Genomic DNA, 22,205 nt, shown 5'->3' on the forward strand with positions numbered 1-22,205 from the left:
TCCACCTCACAAGTACCATTATGCCCAACATTTATGACCCTAGAGCTATTAAAGTGACTACACTTTTTGTTTGTATGCTCTTGACACCTCTGCGGAAGATCATGATTGATTTGTTTGCTTGTTTGTTGTTTGTTTTTTGAGAGAGTTTCTCTGTGTAGCCCCAGCTGTCCTGAAACTCTCTGTAGACCACGCTGGCTTTGAACTCACATCAATCCTCCTGCCTCTGCTTCCCAAGAGCTGGGAATAAAGGTGTGTGACACCACAACAGACCATGGTTGACTTTTAAGGAATAAAAGGATGGGTATTTGTTTCCCCTGTGTAATGATTACACAAACAAATCCTTCCCAACGCTAATTTTGTTCTGTGCTTTCTAAGAGATAGATACAGCTTGCTTTCATTTTCCATGGAATTTGGAAATTGAGTTGATTTCTCATCCTTATCCCACCACTTCAACATGGAACCTCCAGGAATGTGGTTTCAGAGTGGCAAAAATCAAAAGGGAGAGAGTACTAAAGGGAAATTACTGTTAACTGGCCCACTTGGAAGCTCTGAAATTAGGCAATACCCCCTCCTTTCACAAGGTCATGATGAGAAAGAACAGAGAGGCTCATGGGAAAAACACAGTACAGTGAGAAATATCCCATAAGTTACCACTGTAGGGGTACAGGAACACGTGCTGACTTGAATAACAACTTCTCTTTTAAGACGAGTTAAATTTCTCATCACCAACTTTTTTCTTCGTCTTCTCTGAACTGGGATTTTTAAAAATATGTTTTCTCCAAGTTCTCACACTGCCTGTATATTCAGACAGAAGATGTGAAAGGGACACGGTTGGTCTGAACCCTGGATCAAGTATGAGGGACTGAGAACAAAGAATGCTTGGCCCCACCCACCCTCGCTCATTTGTGTAAGTCTCAGTGGTGGTGTCTGGCTAATAGATAACACATTCCAACTTCAGCGGATGCTGTCCGAGCAGCCTCTTAATGCTTCATGGAGTCAGACTGTGTCTGGAGTCCTAAATCCACCGTTCGCCTTTCTCCCCTTTTATTTTTCTCACCTTAAAGACTACCTCCCCCTTGTAAAAGCTGTCTTGAGAGTCAAAGATGCTCGCCACTTCCTCACTTCTTCTCCATTTGCGACCACATCCTACTTCCCTTTACATTCAATCATTATGATAAGCTACCAGTCGCACGGAAGTCTGTTCTGTCCAACTATTGCATCATTTGAATGTCTTAAAATCAATAACAATCTTTTTTAGTGGTCTTAGTCATTTAGGTCCTTAACGGTCAGTTCACTTTAGGAGACCATCAGCATGAGCTGAGATGATGTCCTGATTTCTAAATAATTAATCATTCTTCGGATCATCGTCAACAGGAAGAATCCAGTTGTGGGGACATCCAATTGCAGTAGACTGGGCAGAGCCAGAAATTGAAGTTGATGAAGACACGATGTCTTCAGTGAAAATCCTGTATGTAAGAAACCTCATGTTGTCTACCTCGGAAGAGATGATTGAAAAAGAATTCAACAGTATTAAACCAGGTAGGACACACGCATAATTACTTCTTCAGAGTGTACTTTAAAAGCACTTGTGCCAGAGACCATTACCCATACCTTTCAAGAGAAGAGCTTTTATTTAGTCCCTTCTCCTACTCAATCGACCTTGTGTCGCTCAGTTATTTTTCCATTTGGGGATCAGAAAGATACACACGGTCCTACAGCATTTAGGAATATTATGATTTGTATTTACCTGTCTAGTTATTTAACGAATATGCATTACCTCTGCTAAATTAAATTTTGCCAGTCCTTACTCTATTTAGCTCCCATGTCCCTAGACCTTCAGACTAAGAACTGAGTAAATATTTACTGTGCTAATGATGCCTGTTTCTTACTGGAGGTCTAACCTCTAATACAAGGTTTCCCAACCTCTTTGCAACTGACGTTTTGGAGCAAATCATCCTTGGTGGATTTCAGAGTATTGAGCAACGCGCAAGGTCCATGCCTACTTCATGCCAGCTCTAGCAACCTGTCCCAGGTGACAGCCAAAAGCATCTCTAGTCCTTTCCATCCGTATGTCTGGAAATGAACTCAGCCACACCAGCCTGTGTTTATCATGGGAACGTCTTCTCCTAACTGAGAATTTCTTGGGCTTCTGGCAGATTCTATAGGAAGCTAACAAGCATGGGCTGTGGTGCTGTCATGCTAAGCCTCCTGACAGTATTCATACTCTCAGACTGTCTGTTTCCAACCACAAGTAGATATGATGTTACATGTATAGTAGGATGAAACACATAGAATTTTTCTCTACAGATAATTGTCAGCACTATCATTTTTTTCCCCTTAGATTTCTCAAATATTTGTCTTCCTTCAGCCTCAAGAGCTCTGCCTTCCTTGGCATTTAGTATCATGGCGTGGCTACATACCAACAGCTGTGGATTCATAGCTAATACAGAAACTACAAAAGAAAAAAAAATCCACTAGAATTAGAGTGGGCGTGTTCACATCACATGTCATTGATTCATCACAGTGGCCCTATCATGGAGGTTCCTTCATGGTGTCTGTTATTTCCTATACCTCGAAAAACAGCATTTGGGGTAGTTAAATAGTCACACAGCTAGCAGCTGGCAGAGCCCATATTTAACAACTTCATGAACCCCCACATCCATCCTCATTCCATTCACTCACTCATTCATGCAGCTGCTGTCCCTGCGGTAGCTCCAACATGCCACACACTGTGGGAGGAATTAACAGATGTGATCTCTGTGTGGAAGGAATTTACAGAGAAGTAATAGCTCTTGGAATGCCGAGAAAAGCCGTATTTAAGAGAAGTCACTCGTGGATGCGAGCTGAAGGCCAATGGGGTCGTGCCGGGCTAGGAACTTGTACTTATGTTGTCTCCATTCTCAGCTAGGTTCTGTTTTTTCCCAGAGTGAATAATACTTACTTTCCCATCCAACTAAAATGATGCTTTTTGGTTTTGAAAGAGCTTAGAATGAGAAACTGCCAAAAAGACTGATTCTTCTTACAGCCAATGATTATCGACCTGGTCTGCACATTTAAGATAGATGTGCCTAGACTCTAGTACATAGCCTGTTCATTCTCTCCCTCATCCTCTCTTCTCCCCCTTTACCCCCACGGCTCCAGCCACTACCACCCCCAGAATTACTGTTTTATCCTTATTTTCAGCTTAAAACATTTCCAACAATTCTAGGGCACTTCTTGGACCAATGGCACAACCCTCGGGGCTCTGTAATGATGTGAATGATGTATACCGTATCCTGCTTCACCTTCTGCAAAAGAATATGAACAGCTAGCAGATATCTGACCTATGGAGAGAAGGAAATTAAAGCCACAAATTTATTCTTCCTTACAGGGATCCAGTGTATTAAGATTATATTAGAAAACTTTGTGGAAAGAGAAAAATAATATTAAATTTTTCTTTAAATGGTTTTGGGTTTTCGGAGAAACCTTAGAATTCATTGAAAATCTGATTTTGTATATCATCTGAACTTTGACCTGTCCTTGAAAAATGCTGAATCGATGCTCTGGAAAACAAATGACAATCACCACAGAAACCTCAGGCCATCATTGTTTTGTTCCCATGTAGCCTAGGGTATCTGCTCGAGTTCTAGGTATGGTCATTCTATGAAATCTGATTTCTTAAACAGTTCAGCGGCAACAGAATCACATGAAAGGCTGAAGAAAAAAAAAAAAAAACAACACAGATTGTTTACCCCATCTGGTTAAGTCCACAAATTTTTAATTCTTAAGTTCCCGAGTGAAGCTAATGCTACTAAGGGACTACGCTTTGAGCCATTTTTCTAATTCCTGTGTTAGGATCACAGATCTAGTTCTTCTTTACTGGTGGATAATCCATGAATATTGATTACTAAGAAGGAGGATATTAAAGTAAGGCATATGTTCACTGCTGCACTACAGAAGCTAGTCAATAACCATATGTGCTGGCTCTTGTGTGGTCTCTAAGGAGGGTTGGATCTGGGTAAGACCGAGATGAAAGAAATTAGTGTTGTACTATTTAAACCCCTATTTTCTAATTTATTTTCGGTGCTCAGATTTTCACGAATGAAGCTGTCCATGAACAGGTGTGTCTGAAAAAGACATAATACGTCCCCAAAAAAAGGCATAATGATTTCAATATTAGCAAGAATTTCAGAGCACCCAAATCCGTTATCAACATAAATGCCACATAACTAATAGGAGCGATGGCAGCATATGAAGATTGACTAATAATACACTGTTTCTGTGTGTGTTTAAAGAAAGACTAGTTCTGGTATCTTTGCCACTAAACAAGAAGTAAGTGAAGACGATATCTTGCTTCTTGGGCAACTAGAGATCAGAGAGAGCAGAGTGGCGTGGAAGGACTGAGGCCATCTGGGATGACTCCTCAGTTCTCATATACCAAGACAAGCCATGGGATGGAGCCATTGTGTCACTCCATCCAACACTGACGGGATGAGGAGGCTGGCCTAAAAGCTCAATTAATTATATGCCCCGTGCTTCACGGGCTCACATGCCATTATTTAATTTTCTCAGTCTGGTCAGATAGTTTTGCTCTGTATAATTATTGTCATAAGAAGCTAAAGGCTGAATAGTAAGGGCAGAATGAAGAGTACTATTGCAATGTTTTTAAATTATCCTGAGATTAAATGTCTCCCATTGTCCCAAAGGAAGGTAATTCACAGTCACTGAACCATGGGGAACATGGGAGCTCTAAACGCTGCAGTGACCCTGAATCTGAGAAAACAGCTGAAGTCTGATAGGGAAAGGATTTTCTCCTCTTCCTAGTCTTCCTGAGAATAGCCTTATGTCACATTGACTCTGAGAACCACAGGTAAGTGAAGAAAAACTAGCCTCTCAAAAAGACACCAGGTTAATGGAAGCTGGAGGATAACCAGTGTGCTCAAGTGCTGGCGAAACAGGTTTCCCTGACCCACCTCCTAAGGGAAAAAGTTCCTCTAGAAAACTGAGTGAGCAACAGTATATTTAAAAGACAACATTAAGCATCTTTGGACAACTGCTTTGTTTTTACATGATACCATCAATATGTACAGCAGTTTTTCTACATGAAAATGGGGGAGGTTGCTTTCTGGATGCTTTTACACAACAGTTTCTGTAAAACTAACCTGACTAAAAAAAAAAAAACGTCAATTAAAATGTTTTCATTCTTGGGGCTGGAAGAGAAAATTCAATGGTAAAAGCACATGTGAGTCTGATCTCTTTAAAGACTCAATGGATTTGGTATAAATGAATCAAATTTAATCATTTCTGAGAAAATGACTCTTGCTTTATTTTGCTGTTTCTAAAGTAGGATAGCTGGTATCTTTATAGAAAACCCTTCTTCATATGCTTAAACTCTTCTGTCTGAAGAAACTAGTTAGAATTATCTAACTAGGATTATCTAACTTTTTTTCAACCTTTCCATACAAGAGACAGAAATTATCTTAGATTTCAGATGTTCTTTTAGAAGCAAGATTTTTCTTAATTTAAGAGTATTAATTAAAAGTATAGAACATATGATTGTAGCTATGTGCTGTGTGAATTATAAACCCCCCCCTTTGTTGGAACCATGGCCTCCTCATATTTATATAAAAGGAAAATTAAACAGAAATTAGCACAGAGCATTGCTAAAATCTTCCCTAAACCCAAGTTTCTTTTGTAGAAAATAGAATAGTGTATTTCCGGGAAGTGGGAGTAACATTTCTAATGGTCATGAGTTAGTCTTTGCCTCAGGCTTCAGCAGTGTCCAGGTTCAGACTGCATTGACATCATGCTCATCTACCAGCATGATGACCTTGAGAAAAACCTTTGTCCAGTAAAGAATATGTCACAGACACCCATCAGATTCTCCATGTGTCCAGAGCTCCCTTCTCCTGCCAGCAAACTTGGATGGCTACTTCACCACAGGACATGGGATCAGGCATTCCAAGCAGCCACACTAACCCAGACTGGGGGTTGGGAGGGCAGGAAAGTAGCGAATACTCCTGGGGGGAAATTTGACCGATGGGGATAGGCTGGTGAATTGTTCCTTCTCTCACGCCCGTTAATTATTGCACAGCATTGTTTTTTCTCCACAACAGAGTCCTGGGGAAGACTTCAGCGGCCAGTTGATAACGCCTGCCTCTCCTCTCCTGGTGGCATGCAGTAGCTCCCTGTTCACACTACCTCATTCTAGATCCACTTGCATTTTCTTACTCCTACACCTTGCTTTGAACCTCCCAAATAGAAACAGTATATTAGAGTAAATGAGTTAACTGTATGTATATAGATGACCCTAATTGAGCTCAAGTCAATTTAATAACACTTTACCTTGTACAGAGTATTATTATCTTTTATGTTTCTTAGCATATCTATCTTTACATCTTCTTACTAAGGTGCCATTTCTTACTCTTAAATGTCTTAAAATCTGTGACTTCTGAAACATAATTCATAACTATTTATAATAAACCAGATTATAAATATTTTCATGGCAAGCAAAAGCTGATGTTGACTACACGGAATTCTAAACCTCAACACACAAAAGAGCCTCTCGGTATGCTTACCCCCTTGGAAACTAATCACGCCACGGTCTCCAGTTTGGTAACGGTGCTGCTGGCATCTACAGGTGCTGTGGAACGGGTGAAGAAGATCCGAGACTACGCGTTTGTGCATTTCAGTAAGCGAGAAGATGCAGTTGAAGCTATGAAAGCTTTAAATGGCAAGGTAATTCAGGAGGAAAGAAAAATACACACAGATTCCACCATGTTTGGCAGGGGCACGCTATCCCAAAGAATTATCTCAGGAGTTCATGTCACCCCAGCTTTCCCCACTGTTGGCAGAAAACCTGCCATCCTTTTGGAGATGCATAATATAAAAATAACAGGAAAAAAATTGGAGAACAAAGAGGTGGCTGGGTCGTAAATCTTAATACTTAATTATTTTTTTCTGATTTGAACAAGTCACTGGCCTCAATTTTCCTGAGAAGGGGTTAAAGTTTTTCAAGGTATTTCCCGTCTTTGTTCTTGTTAAGTGTCCTCTTGTTGTGAAGAGGCGCCATGACCAAGACAGCTCTTATAAAAGAAAGCAGTTAATTGGGGTCTTGTTTACAGTTTCAGAGGTGAGTCCATTGTTATCATGACAGGAAACACGCAGCTGGCAGGCGGGCAGGCTGCTTTACCTGAGAGCACCTGAGAGCTTTATATGTTGATGTGCAGGCGTCAGACAAAGAGAGAAGCTGAGCCTGGTGTGGGCTTTTGAAACCTCAAAGCCCACCCCCAGCAACACACCTCCTCCAACAAAGCCACTCTCCTAATTCTTCCAGTTCATCAACAAGGGACTAAGCACGAAAACATGAGCCGATGGGGGACATCCTCATTCAACCACCGTATCCCACAAGTTCCAATTATATCTAATTACTGCACTTTATAATGCAGTCATTTATGGACCATTATTCAGAAAAGAATGTCAAGATGGCTGTCATTCTGACATCAGTATTTGATCATCCCAACACGGGGGCTTATAATTCCTCTCTTTGCCAAGAGTAGAGTCTGGGAGAAAATCAACTTCTGTATTCCTACCGATCATTTGACTACTGAAACCTAGGTATTTACAGTAATCAAATAAACACTAAAACATCTATGAGTCACTGATCTGCTAATGATGTCCAAGATAAAAAATTAATCAAAGCAAAGATGCTTGTCAAAGGGCTAAGAGTCTAGAGAACTAAGTCAGGGCCACAAGCACCTTTACAAATTAGTCAGTTCAATGTTATCAGGAGACATTTAAAAGTAGAAAGGTCAGATGAAGAAGAGGGTCATCAGCATTCAGAAAACCATCATGGACATCATGGATAATATACAAAAGAGCCTACAAAAACTTGATATACTTTCAAAAAGTAAATTATGGCCAGGAGAGTCTGTCTTTGTGGCAGAATGTAAGATTATCAAGAGAAAATCTGAGAACAGCAAATTGGGTTAGAGCACAGTGCACAGGAGATTGTTCTGCCCAGTGAGTCTTCCATCAGTCCAGGTTCCAGCAGACAATGGGTAGCAAGAAATTCACTCCAGAAATGTGAGAAAATGGGGGATTCAAAAACACAGTGTCAGAGGCCAGAGCTCATAGACTTCTGGCAATAAAGGCACAAGAGAAGGAGCTCTGGGGAGACGGTAGAAAACTAAAACGATGCCAAGCTGTGGAGATCAGGTCCCTTTGAAAGGAACACTGAACTAGAATCAAACAACCGTGAATCTGCTGGATCGTATCTGAAAGGTCTTTGGCATACAGTGGGTCCAAGATGACCTCTCAGGGAGGGAGCCAGGAAAACATACCCTAAATTCACCCTTGTCTCATTTCCTATCCTCATATTCAGGGTTCCTCATTGGCCAAATCCAATGTTAATTCCGAGAACCCAGGAGCCCTGAAGAGGAACTTATGTAGAATAATCCCCAGAATGCAGGCTGGACATTGGGGGGACTAGATCTGAAGGAAAGGGGAAAGGCTTCCCAGCACAGAGTCCTTCAGACACAGGGAAGCCTGGGGCAGAGGCAGCCTCAGGGACCTCAAACGTTCTCAAGTCCTGTAGGGGAGAAAGAGGTGACTCTGAAGCATAAAGAAAAAAACCACAAAGTAAAATATTTAAATGGACACCAGGACAAAACTTTATTCTTTCAATGATTACTATGTTCGTATCATAAAAAGGTCACTACTTCAAAAACAATTTTAAATTAACTATCTCTTAATAAACATGCCTGAATGTACATGGTGTCTACTGAGAAGACCCAGCAATCATAAACCCAGTGCTAAATAACATACGGGAATAATGCCAGTGGGAAAGTGTTCAAGTTATTATCAGAATTTGTAAGGAAGGGAGGCTTTGTTTCCGCTCAAAGTTTAAAAAGTGATGGTCCATCATGTTGGGGAAGGCATGGGGATGAGGGAGTCTTTTCTTTTTCTGACTTACTGACAGAAAAAATGGCATTCACTCTAACAGTCTCTGTGCCAAGACTAACTGTAATTCAAGTGGTCGTTCTATGTCGGGATGTTTTCATAAGCACATACTGAATCTTAGTGAATCTACAGAAAAAATATTAACAAATGAGTAACGAAAAATATTTTTTCCATGACAAAATCTTATATTGCTTTTGTACTTGTCAATCACCTTGAATGTAATGCTTTCTTCCAAAGCAGCTCCAGGTGATGGAAGGAGGATGGGGTGGCCAGTCACATTGTATCCAGTCAGGAGGCTCAGTTATTATTTGCACCTACACATTTTTATAACAATGTTTACAAATATGTAGCTAAATATGTATTTTCTATTTCTAGCAAATACTGTTAACTGCTATGTTTAAGCATAACACTAAAAAAAAAAATTCCTTTTCCAAGGCTGCTTAGCACACCTATGGGTATTTTTATTTACTAGACAAAGTTAGAATTTGGAGATCATTCGTAAGAGAGTGATCATATTACAATTTAAGGAGACGAGTGAAATGGCACAGTGTGGCTAGCAAGATGGCTAGCTCTAAGATGCTTGTACGGAGCCCGATGGTCTGATTTCAATCCCCAGAACTATTATGGTAGACAGAGAATTGTTCTCTGACCTCCAGACAAAGGCTTTTTTTTTCTTCTGGTATTGCAATAATTCTCTTAATTTATTTTCTTTTTTAAAATTAATTAATTAACTAATTAATTAGGGTTTTTAAGACAGAGAGAACATCTCTTTGTAGTCCTGGCTGTCCAGAGACTCACTATACAGATCAGGCTGGCCCCAAACACAGAGATCCTCCTGTCTACTTCCCTAGTGCTGGGATTGAAAGTACAGGGAATCTTATGAAAGAAGGGGCAGATAGGAAAACCTGGAGGGGACAGGAGCTCCACAAGAAGAGCAACTGATCTAAAAAAAAAAAAAAAAAAAGAGCAACTGATACTCCAACCAAGGACCGTGCATGGAGATAACCTAGAATCCCTGCACAGCTGCCCGTGGCAGCTCAGCGTCCAAGTGGGTTCCCTACTAAGGGGACCAGGGACTGTCTCTGACATGAACTCAGTGGCTCTTTGAGATCACCTCCCTCTGAGGGGGGTGGCAGCCTTACCAGGTCACAGAGAAAGACAAAGCAGCCAGTCCTGATGAGACCTGATAGGCTAGGGTCAGAGGGAAGGGGAGGAGGACTTCCCCTATCAGTAGACTTGGGGAGAGGCATAGGAGATGAGGGAGGGAGGGTGGAATTGTGAGGGGATTAGGGAGGGGGCTACAGAAGGGATACAAAGTGAATAAACCGTAATTTGTAAAAATTAATTAATTATTTAATTAATTTGAAAAAAACCTTAAAATAAAAAAAAGGAATTGCAAATCAGCAGTAGACATTCAGCCAACGGTAGACACGTTGTATGACACCGAGTTGGCAGAATGGCTTCTCAACTTGTCTTTTCCTTGTTCTCTGCAACAGGTACTGGATGGTTCCCCAATTGAAGTGACCTTGGCCAAGCCAGTGGACAAGGACAGTTATGTTAGGTACACAAGGGGTACAGGTGGCAGGAACACCATGTTGCAAGGAGAATACACCTACCCTCTCAGCCATGTTTATGACCCCACCACAACCTACCTTGGAGCCCCTGTCTTCTACACCCCCCAAGCCTATGCAGCCATTCCAAGTCTTCATTTCCCAGCTACCAAAGGACATCTCAGCAACAGGGCTCTCATCCGGGCCCCATCTGTCAGAGGTAACACTAGCTCTGGTCTTTCCACAACTCCTAAATTCCAAATGATTGATAAAATATAGTTCAAATGAACTATAAGCTATAGTCCAGCAGCCTTAGACAGATTGGATGGATTCGTTGGGAGAAAAAGACTAGAAAACTGTTTGTTAAAAATCAAACGTATCAGTACCTCTTGTTTTATAGGGAACACTTTGTTTTGTTTTGTTTTCACATTACAACTGGTTATTGAAAAATATTTGTCAGCACATGGAGTGAATGTGGAGGATCTACAAATCAGATCCTTGTGTGGACCCATAAAGTGTGCGCGGAATACAAGCTAGCTCTACAGCCATTGCTTTGTCGTCCCGTTTGTTTGCATGTCGGTGACGAGGACTTATTAGCAGCCTGATTCCAGGCAGAACTTCGAGGGTCTGCCTCTGCCTCCCGAGTGCTCTAATGGCAGATGTGCACCACTTTGGGCTACGTGTGATAACTTTGAAAAGGCCAAACTATTAAGAAAAATAATGTTCCTTTAGTGTACAGGAAACTAAATAAATTAAAAATAGAAAAAAAAATTAGATCTCACTGCCAGACTATATTTTATGTTTAAATGTTATACATAGTCTCTGTTTAAGCAGGTTTCTGAGCTCAGTAAAGTCAATACATATGAATATGTGAAGCCAGTTTGTCTCTGCCTTATGGTAGCTCTTTTTTTTCTTAAACAAACCAGTCCTTTTTTTTATTTTTATTTTTTACTGGGGTTTCCCCTCCCCCCTTTTTAAAAGATGTATTTCTTTTGTATACACTGTTCTGCCTACATGTAGGCCTGTAGGCCAGAAGAGGGCACCAGATTTCATTATAGATGATTGTGAGCCATCATGTGGTTCCTGGGAATTAAACTCAGGACCTTTGGAAGAGCAGTCAGTGCTCTTAATCTCTGAGCCATCTCTCCACCCCTTATGGAATCTCTTACTGTAGTTTTTCTTGGTTATAACTAACATCATCTGGTTTCCAATCCTATTTTTCTCATATGACAGCAATCTGGAAAATAGGAACAAATGATGTATTTAAATCCACTCTTACATATAGCTTAGAATAGGCCCATCCAGATTATTTTGGAAATGATTACCAAACTGTGTTGCATTATTTTTCAGGGAAAAAAAAAATACACTGAGCATCTTAAGACCTCTTCAAGAACTTTTAAAGTTCTATGCTCACAATACAATCATCCCTACCAAAATTGCAATGTAAAAGTAATAATCAAGATTTTATTCAAAAAACTTTCTGTATTTTATACAAATTATGTCATTGAGACACCATGCATTTATATATAATATATCATCAACCAATCCATATGTCTTACATTTTATCAGCCAGTTGTGATGTAGAAAAAAAAGCAAACTCCATTCCAAGAAAAAAAAATAATACATAGCATTAACAAAAATGTAATCAATGAATAATATCTATGGGTGAAAATTGATCAACTTAATGGGTTATTCCTTTATGTCACCAATAGGAAATCAACATAGTGATACAGCAAAACAAAAATCAAAAAGAATCTATGTATGAAACTCAACAGAAACTTAAGCCTCACATCAGCAGTGCTTAAAAGAGTGTGGTGAATTTAAAAAAAAAATGCTTTCTAAATGTTTTTCTGATGACTCACCAGGGATGCTATAATCAGATTTATTTCTGACTTACTGGCAGAGCAGCATTCACTGTAATAGTCTCTATCCCAGACTAACTATAATTTCAGTGGTCATATTATGTTGGGATGTTTTAATAAGTACATACTGAACCTCAGTGATTGCACAAAAAGCATTAATAAAAAAAATAGTTTTCTCTGACAAAATTTTAAGTAGCTCTGTACTTATCCATCTCCATGAAGGGACTGCTTCCTTCCGAAGCTTTAAGAAAGCAGGAATCTACAGTGAGCCTTACCTAATGTTGAGTTTCATTACATTTGAATCTTAAGTTATCTGTCCATCCTCAGGGCAGTAATCAATGTGACTTGGGCTAACTTTTCTATTACAGTAAGATTCAGGGTGATTTTCTGGTGGTTTGATTCAGTTTAATGCCTTCTTACATTCCTAGAAATTTACATGAATGTCCCTGTAGGGGCTGCGGGAGTGAGAGGACTGGGCGGCCGTGGGTATTTGGCATACACAGGCCTGGGTCGTGGATACCAGGTCAAAGGAGACAAGCGAGAAGACAAACTCTATGACCTTCTTCCTGGGATGGAGCTCACCCCGATGAATACTGTCTCTTTAAAACCACAAGGAATTAAACCTGCTCCTCAGGTAGGTACTATCATGCCAGAGGTAGTTAAGTTGGGCCAGGGACCATCGTTCAAATGATTTGAGTTGATTCTACTCTTCTGTGGCGATCAGCTTAACATACTCAGAGGGGCTGCCGAGACTCGCTGCCGCTTTGGCGCCAAAACGACCTTCATTTTGTTTCATCACAATCCAGCAATATGAAAAACAAACAGACAAAAGCCTGAAAAAATGCCAACCAAAATCCTAAATGAAAATAAAATGAGGCAAAGACCCCAGTTCAGAATAAACTGCCATTAAGGCAGGTTGGTCGACAACCAAAGAGAAGAGGGACTCATAGCCAAGAACCCTAAGTAGACTGTTTAGGACTTTTCTTGGAAAGATGGCATTACAAGAACAACACCAATGGACATGCCAAAGTGGATGGGTGAAAAGTCCCTTAGCCCTCAACCTCCAAAGGGAGGCAACTGAGTAGGGCTGAGGTAAAGCTGAGAGCAGGGATGCAGCCTTTCCCAGGGAAGAGAAGATGAATTGGTTGCCCAGTGTCAAGTATGAAAACATACATACAAGTAACATCATTCAGGCAAAACAGGTTATTTAGAAATATATTCACATATAATATATGTATATACACATATATACATGCACTAACAATTAATGAAAAGGGGGCCATGAATTTGAAGGAGAGTGGGAAGGGACGTGGGAAGCTTGGGAAGGAGGAAAGGGAAAGAGAAATGTTGTAATTATATTATAATCTCAAAAAATGAAAAAAAAGATAAAGAGAGAACATTCCATCATAGAACCTAGGTAAATCCTTAACTATAAAATGCCATCAGTTATATGAAGTCTTCCACAATGTTCTTTACCGGGCAGTGTAATGATGGTAACTGTGTCATGATCGTAATTGCTATTTGCTTTCATTTGACAGTCTGTGTTTCCATGATTCTGTGCAGCTGTTGGGTTTTTTTTTGTGAGTGGAAACTGAAAGTTATAAAGGTTGCTTCAATAGGGAAACTAAATACTGTGTTTGAAAAACTAAAACAAAACAGACGCGGTCCCTGTTAAGCCCAGCTTATTCCAATGGTGCGTGTCACACCTTGCACCCTCCGAAGCCACGCTGGCTGGATTGCTACAGTTAGTCTGTGGAGTCTCAGGGAAACATCCCTGCTTTCAGGAGGAAGGTAGAAGTCCAACTTGGGAAAAAAGAGATCGCCTCAGGACTATAACCGAGGAGCAAGCACGCTATCAAAAAGCTGTCCCTGAGAATGGAAGCAGGGGCATTGTCAGTGTTTTCCTTTTATATGCTTTTAAGTAATGTTTCTTTAAAATCTACTCAGGCCATCAAAAAATAGATAAATAAACAAATAAATAATCAGAAGAATGTCTATTACAGTGATAAACAGGAATCGACTGAAAAATTATATGTATTAAACTTCTCAAGTGTAGCATGTTTGTTAGACACTGGAGATGCCAGCATGAATATAACAAAAATCCTTGCAATCATAAATCACATGGCAGCCCAGTGGGATAATACTGACACATAAAGAGATAATTACAATGAAATCAGGTAAGTGTCATGGTGAAAACAGTCCTTCTGAGCACAACTCACTGCTTATTCACTAAACACCGGTGGGAAGTTGGCAATAATGAATGAGAGATATTTAACTAATATGTGATGCCACCTCAGCCAATATGGCTGGAGACTAACCACCACAGTACAGGTGGGAATCGCCAACCAGCAGACAGGGCTCAAGAACTGCCCTGCCCAACCAGCACTGCATAAGCCATTCCCCTCGGGATGTTTGCTAATTTGGCGTAAATGGGCAGTCAGCCTATCTATCAGCAAAAGCTGGCTGCTATTGCTCAGGAATCTCAAAACGTTCTTTGTAAGTGATGGAAGATACTACTAAGAGCTTTTGATAGTCGAAAAAATAAGCTCAGTTTCAAATTAATAAACTGGAAAATGTCATGAGAGGCAGCTGCTGGGTGAACATGAGAACAATGAGCTAGAAGGCTCCAGATACCCGAAGGCCATTGTTCTGTTGCTCAGCCTCAAGCCCTGTTTGATACAGATACTAAATCTGCTCTATGAATGGAGGGTCAGGACCAAAGCCACATTTAGGGTAAAGTAACCATGAATCTTTTGTGAAAACATTCAGTTTAGGGTAATTACATCAGTGAAAAAGCAAACAGGCAGATGGAAAACGAAGACAGATTGTCATAAAAATAGTGAACACATTGCAAGTAAATTAAAAAAAAATCACCACCGTGAATACCTATTTGGTTTATTAATACATACTGCCCCAAGGGCTGGGAGGATGGCTCAGTGCTTGAGGACACTTGCTGCTCTTGTAGAGGGTGCATGTCAGGCTCCTGACAGCCATACTGTGGCTCACAACCGTCTGCAACTCCAGTTCCAGACTGGTGCCCTCTACTGGCCTCTCAGGGCACCGCACTGTGATGTGCATACATACAGGAAAAACACTCACATGCTTAAAACAAAAACAAGTGAAATAAGGTGAGAAAATAAATGCTAACCCATAGACCTGATTTTTTTAAAAATGTGAAGTTAAAAAAAAAAAACTATATCAAATGGCAAAAAGCTAAGACGGGTTCTCAGGTTAACTGCCCTAAGCCACTGTGAACAGAACAAGGGCTTGAGTGGAGATAATAGGCAAACCCACCCACACAGTGCTACAACCTCAACTTACTAAAAACAGAAACAAACACACGCAAAAAAAAAAAGTGAATTGAGTGCTTAGTAATATATGCATACATATACTAATGGATTAAAATGAAACTGCTAGAGTAAATGGTGTGAAAATGATTTTACGAACTATAATAAATGTTCACAGTTTAAATGGAGTTCAGATTGAGTTCAACTTAAATTTTATGAGTCATTACACCATGTGACATTTTCCCTCTTCTGTTAGTTGATACCAAAGTTCAGAGCTGAGAGCCTAAAAGCTGCAGAAGTCATGCAAATGTGACATTTGAGGGAGAAATCTTTTTTTTCCTCTTGTAGATATTAGAAGAAATCTGTCAGAAAAATAACTGGGGACAGCCAGTGTACCAGCTGCATTCTGCCATTGGACAAGACCAAAGACAGCTATTCCTGTACAAAGTAACTATCCCGGCGCTGGCCAGCCAGAATCCTGCGATGTGCGTACCTTCTCCAAGCTCCTGGTAACAGAGCTTTCAGAAGAGATGAGCCTGTGCGTTAAGCGTAGTTGATCATCACTAGAATGTCAAGTCTGCTACCTACTCCTTTGTAATTAAATGAAAAACTCAAGGTGTCCAGCTGGTACATTTCCACCAGCTGTTAGACTGGCATCTCCAAGCCCCAAAGTTTCATGCAGAGTGAAGATCCTTGGATAAGTCGCTGATGGCACAGGGGAGATGGTTAGAGATCAAAGGGGAGCAGAGGCCGAGAACTGCTTCCTTCCTGCAGTGTGTAGGTTGTCACAAGTGACCCATGTGAAGTTGGCACTGTACAGCATAGCCCTCGGTCCCACCTGTTAAATTTTATCTCTAACATCTAATCTTTAATAGCTATCACCTTCTGGATCTCACCCCCAGGCTGCATTCATGTAGCTTAGCAACCATGTTTACCTCAGAAGAGTCATGTAGTAAAAAATTATACACGTTCCCCGCAAATGCCATTAGCGGCCACGTTGCTAGATCAATTCACAACTACTCTCGTGTATGCTTATAGGCAGAAGCTTTTTTTTTCTCTTAAAGTTTTTTTTATTTTAATTTTTATTAATTACACTTTATTCACTTTGTATCCCCCCATAAACCCCTTCCTCTGAAGCTTTTTTTACAGCAAATAGGGAAAAAATACCCCATACAAAATTCCTTCGTCTGATTATCTTTAAACACTAAAAATACCTTTGGTTTTTTGTTTTTGTTTTTATCACCTGGCTGGGTACACAGGTTTCTGAATAATTAACATGACTGTCCGTTCTTTCCAGCCACCCTTTCACACCTCCAAAGCTAAGTGCCTACGTGGACGAAGCAAAGAATTATGCTGCCGAGCACACTCTACAGGCACTTGGCCTCACCACAGAAGGAGGTGACCCCAGGGCTACAGCACCCACCGCCACATCTGCCACTGTGTTCCCAGGTACTGGGCCAGGGCGGGGGGATCAGCCATGGCAGTCATGCAGGACCCTCAACTACAATAATTCTGACCTGTGCCGTGTGCGGATGGAAGAGAGATGGGGAAACTGAGCCAGAGCAGCCTAAGCTGGTTGACAGCTGCCTCTGCTTTAAGCAGCTGTGTGACCTTGAATGAGTCCAGGTTGGTGAGGATTGGTTTTTAGTCTTATTAAGAGACTGGTGCTATTATGGGGTGATATTTAATTGAGCTCATGCTATGAGCGGGGCACTCACTGAATCGCTCAACAAGCTCTATAATCCCCCAATGACCCTCATGGCACTTGGCAGTTGTGTTAGAATGTAATCCCTTTACATTCCAGATGAAGAAGTCTAGGCCTGGGAAGATTAATCAATCTGGCCAGTATTAGTTAACACTGGCTGCTGTTTGAAGTTTGTTTCTACTTTTTCTACAACTGTGCGTGCATGCAAATGTGTGCTGTGTGCATGGTGGATATATGTTTGTATGCAAGTGTGGAGGCCAGAGGTCAGGGTCAGCTGCTTTCCTCTATCATACTCTACCTGATCTTTTTGTTTATTTATTTATTGCAGTTTATTCATTTTGTATCCGAGCTGTAGCCTCTTCCCAGTCTCACCCACTCTCCCTCTTCTCCCCCTATGCACTTTCCCTAGTCCACTGGAAAGGGAGGACCTCCTCCCCTTCTATCTGCCCCTAGCTCATCAGGTCTCACCAAGGCTGGCTGCATCATCTTCCAGGAGTGGCCTGGCAAGGCTGCACCCCCCCCCCCAGTGAAGGGTGATGAAAGAGCTGGCCACTGAGTTCACGTCAGAGACAGCCCCTGCCCCCCTTACTAGGGAACCTTCTTGGAAACTGAGCAGCCTATGGGCTTCCTCTGAGCCGGAGGGTCTAGGTCCTCTCCATGCATGGTCCTCGGTTGGAGTATTGGTCTCTACAGGTGGCCCTGAGCCCAGGTATTTTGGTTCTGTTGGTCTCTTTGTGGCGTTCCCGTCCCTCTAGATCTATCTCCCTCTTCTTCCATAAGGTTTCCTGCACTCTACCCAAAGTTGACTGTGAGTCTCAGTATCTCCTTCGATACCCTGATGGGTAGAGTCTTTCAGAGTCCCTCTGTGGAAGGCTCCTGTCCTGGTCCTTGTCTTCTCCTAACTTGTTTGTCCTTTTGAGTGAGGTTTTAGCCTCTTCCTTAGGGTCCTCCTTGTTTAGTTTCTTTAGGACTCTAGATTTTAATATGTATTCTATTCCCTATATTATATGGCTAATATCCACTTATAATTGAGTATATACAATATCTGTTTTTCTGCTTCTGGTTACCTCACTCAGGATGATCTTTTCTAGTTCTGACCATTTGCCTGCAAATTTCATGACTTCCTTCTTTTTAATTGCTGAGTAGTATTCCATTGTGTAAATGTACCATGATTTCTATATCCATTCCTCAGTTGAGGGACATCTAGGTTGTTTCCGGGTTCTGGCTATTATGAATAATGCTGCTATGAACATGGTTGTGCAAATGTCCTTGTATGGTTTAGCATCTTTTGGATATATGCTCAGGAGTGGTATAGTTGGCTCTTGAGGTAGCACTATTCCTAATTTTCTGAGAAAGTGCCAGATTGATTTCCAAAGTGGTTGTACAAGTTTACATTCCCACCAGCAATGGAAGAGGGTTTCCCTTTCTACACATCCTCTCCAGCATGTATCATCCCTTGAGTTTTTGATCTTAGCCATTCTGATGGGTGTGAGGTGGAATCTCAGGGTCATTTTGATTTGCAAAATTTCCCAGATGACTAAGGACATTGAGCATTTCTTTAAGTGTTTCTCTGCCATTCAATATTCCTCTGTTGAGAATTTTCTGTTTAGCTCTGTACCCCATTTTTTTAACCACATGACAGCTAACTCTCTAATTTTGATTTTTATTGAACTTGTTGAACCTCTTTTCTTTGAAGAACAATGACAAGAGAAGATACATGTGTAAAGGTAGATAGATAAATAGCATCTTAAATTGGTAAATTAAATACAATGACGAAAATGTGGTCAATAAATTCTGTTTCTCTCTGTTAAAAGGGGGGGCTTTCAACAGTTCCCCCTTTCTCTTCAATTTTCCTTCCATGTCCAAGTCAAGCAATAGCCTTGATGATTGGAATACTTGGTTTGTTGGTGTTTAACTTCTTGAGTTCTTCATATATTCTGGTTTTTAGCCCTCTGTCAGATGTAGGATTGGTGAAGATACTTTCCCAGTCTGTAGGCTGTTGTTTTGTTCTGACAACAGTGTCCCTTGCTTTACAGAAGCTTTTCAGTTTCATGAGGTCCCATTAATTGGTTGTTGATCTTAGAGCCTGTGCTTTGGTGTTCTGTTCAGGAAGTTGTTTCCTGTGCCAATGAGTTCAAGGTTTGTCCCCACTTTTTCTTCTAACAGATTTAGTGTGTCTGGTTCTTTTTTGAGGTATTTGACCCACTTGAACATTACTTTTGTGCAAGGTGATAAATATGCTTTTCTATGTGTAGACATCCAGATAGACCAGCATCATTTGTTGAAGATGCTATCTTTTTTCCATTGTATGGTTTTGGCTTCTTTGTCAAAAAATCAAGTTTCTGTGGGTGTGTGGGTTTATTTCCAGGTCTTCAGAATGATTCCATTGATCCAATAGTCTGTTTCTATGCCAGTACCATGCCGTTTTTATTACTGTTGTTCTGTAGTACAGCTTGAGATCAAGGATGGAGATACCTCCAGAAGATCTTTTATTGTACAGGATCGTTTTAGCTCTTCTGGGTTTTTTGTTTTTGCATACGAAATTGAGAATTGTTCTTTCAAGTTCTGTGAAGAATTCTGTTGGTATTTTGATGGGAGTTGCATTGAACCTGTAGATTGCTTTTGGCAGGATGGCCATTTTCACTATGTTAATCCTACTGATCCATGAGCATGGGATATCTTTCCATCTTCTGATATCTTCTTCAATTTCTTTCTTCAGAAACTTTAAGTTTTTTTTTTTTCAAACAGGTCTTTTACTTGTTTGGTTAGAGTCACACCAAGGTACTTTATGTTATTTGTGGCTATTGTGAAGGGTGTTGTTTCCCTAATTTCTTTCTCAGCCCATTTGTCTTTTGTATACAGGAGGGCTTCAGATTTTTTGAGTAAATTTTTTATCCAGCCACTTTGCTGAAGGTGTTTATCAGCTGAAGGAGTTCTCTGGTAGAATTTTGGGGGTCACTCATGTATACTATCATATCATCTGCGAATAGCAATACTTTGACTTCTTCCTTTTGTAGATTTGTATCCCATTGATCTCCTTTAGTTATACCTGATCTTTTTTAAATTAAGATTTATGCAGGTGTGTGTGCGTTTACGTATGTGTGCGCCTGTACATGTGTGTTTAAATGAGTGCAAGTTCTTGAAGAGGCCACAGGTGTTTGATCCATTGAAGTTGGAATTGCAGGCATTTGGGCACCCAGCAGGAGCGCCGATCCTCATTATGTATGTATGTACATACCCAAATCTCCAAACCTTGTCTCAGTCTTTGAGACAGACTCTCTCATAGAACCTGGTTTTACTAGTGAAACTGAGGTTTCTTTTGAGCGTTCTTAGTCTGTTTAAAACAAGAATTTAAAAATGGATTCAAAAGGAAGCTTGAGGACAGTTGCATTAGAGGGATAGATAGATAGATAGATAGATAGATAGATAGATAGATAGATAGATAGATAGATAGACAGACAGATAGGGGTGTTGAATTCATTGGGGCAAGTTTGATCTTCACCACCAGAATATACAATGTCTCCTTCTCATTTCTTTGCTCACAACTACTTGACATACCTCAACAAACTGCACCAAACTGTCACAAGCTACAACAAACAACAGTATCCAACCATCAACCAGCCATGCATCCATCTATCCCTGCTCTAGCTTTTATACACCTTCTGAAAAGTTCCTATAATTCCACACTTCACACACTCGCATAAACTGCCTGCAGGTGGGAAAACCACACCCTGCCAAAGCAAGATAGTCAGCTGGCATTAAAGTGAAAACACCTGGCATTAAAGTGAAACCATATCCCCACAGCTGGCATTAAAGTGAAAACATATTCCCATAAGATTTAAGTGTTTTTTAAGGAAACCAAAATTACAAAAGTCTCACTACAGACAGATGGACAGGTAAACAGGTAAACAAGCCATAAATCTCAGTAGCTTCCAGAAGGGAACGGCAGAAAAGGAAGGAAAGTAAGCCCTGATGTTTGCAGTGGAGGTCCACAAACAGCCACAGGCAAAACAGCCCTGGCAAAAGGAAATGGGCAGCACGTCTTCAGAGGAAGTGAGAAAGCCAGAGTGTCAGGGAAAGCATGCTTAGGCTTTATTCAAAAAACAGAGGGGGAAAAAAAGGATATCTTTTTCATTGGTTAAATGAAATAGATTTTACAGTTCTCCATGTATCCGTAAGGCTACCCTCATTAATTGCTGAACTTTTAAAACTGGTATCACATTGCAACAGTGTTTTGAGCCAAGTTCAAAGACTTACAGTATAATCTATGTTACTTTTCCAAAGCAAACCAAGTTTAATTTTCAGGGTTTGTTCTGCCGCCTTCAGCATCAGCATTTGATGAGGAATCTTTCACCCATTTGAAACAGATAAAAATAGACAAGACTGCAGGTTCTAACAAAATGTGTCTTTTTTTAAATCACTTGTTTTAATGGTGATACATTAAGACACTCTAAAACAGTACAGTATTTCTGCTGCTAGAATTTCTGTCTATCCTTCCTTGTATGAAAAAGGTTTTGTTTATTTGTTTGTTTGTTTGTTTGTTTTTGAGACTGGGTCTCTCTGTAGTCAGGCTTGTCCTTGAACTCTCTATGTAGACCAGGCTGCCTCAAAGTAACAAAGACCCTATGGCTGCTGTCACCACTTCCCTGGAATGCTGGGATTAAAGGCACAAACCACCATGCCTTGAAATTTTTGATTTGCTTTTAAGTGTGAGGTTTTATGCCATTGCCGTGTTCAGCAGAACCAGACCTATAGAACCCACTAATATCATGCCAACTCCCCAACAGCCTGCTTCATATATACAATCGTGTATATTCACCTTGGGAAAAGCTTTCTATTGCGAGCTGGCCTCATAAGGTAC

General features: G+C 40.6%; 1 protein-coding gene across 4 annotated transcripts in view; it reads left to right on the forward strand.

Annotated features, from left to right (window-relative positions):
* A1cf (APOBEC1 complementation factor) overlaps nt 1–22,205 on the forward strand; it is a 79,848-nt gene that overhangs the window by 50,515 nt on the left and 7,128 nt on the right. For 3 of the 4 annotated variants that reach the window (XM_021650072.2, XM_060388353.1, XM_060388344.1), the window contains 6 exons: nt 1,375–1,539; nt 6,620–6,717; nt 10,437–10,710; nt 12,781–12,986; nt 15,988–16,124; nt 16,937–17,088. In XM_021650072.2, coding sequence (XP_021505747.1) covers nt 1,375–1,539; nt 6,620–6,717; nt 10,437–10,710; nt 12,781–12,986; nt 15,988–16,124; nt 16,937–17,088 — 1,032 coding nt within the window. The remainder of the gene's footprint in view (nt 1–1,374; nt 1,540–6,619; nt 6,718–10,436; nt 10,711–12,780; nt 12,987–15,987; nt 16,125–16,936; nt 17,089–22,205) is intronic. The other variant, XM_060388350.1, reaches the window with a different exon arrangement.

The sequence above is a fragment of the Meriones unguiculatus genome, chromosome 1 (assembly GCF_030254825.1).
Source record: "Meriones unguiculatus strain TT.TT164.6M chromosome 1, Bangor_MerUng_6.1, whole genome shotgun sequence".
In the NCBI taxonomy this organism is placed as follows: domain Eukaryota; kingdom Metazoa; phylum Chordata; class Mammalia; order Rodentia; family Muridae; genus Meriones; species Meriones unguiculatus.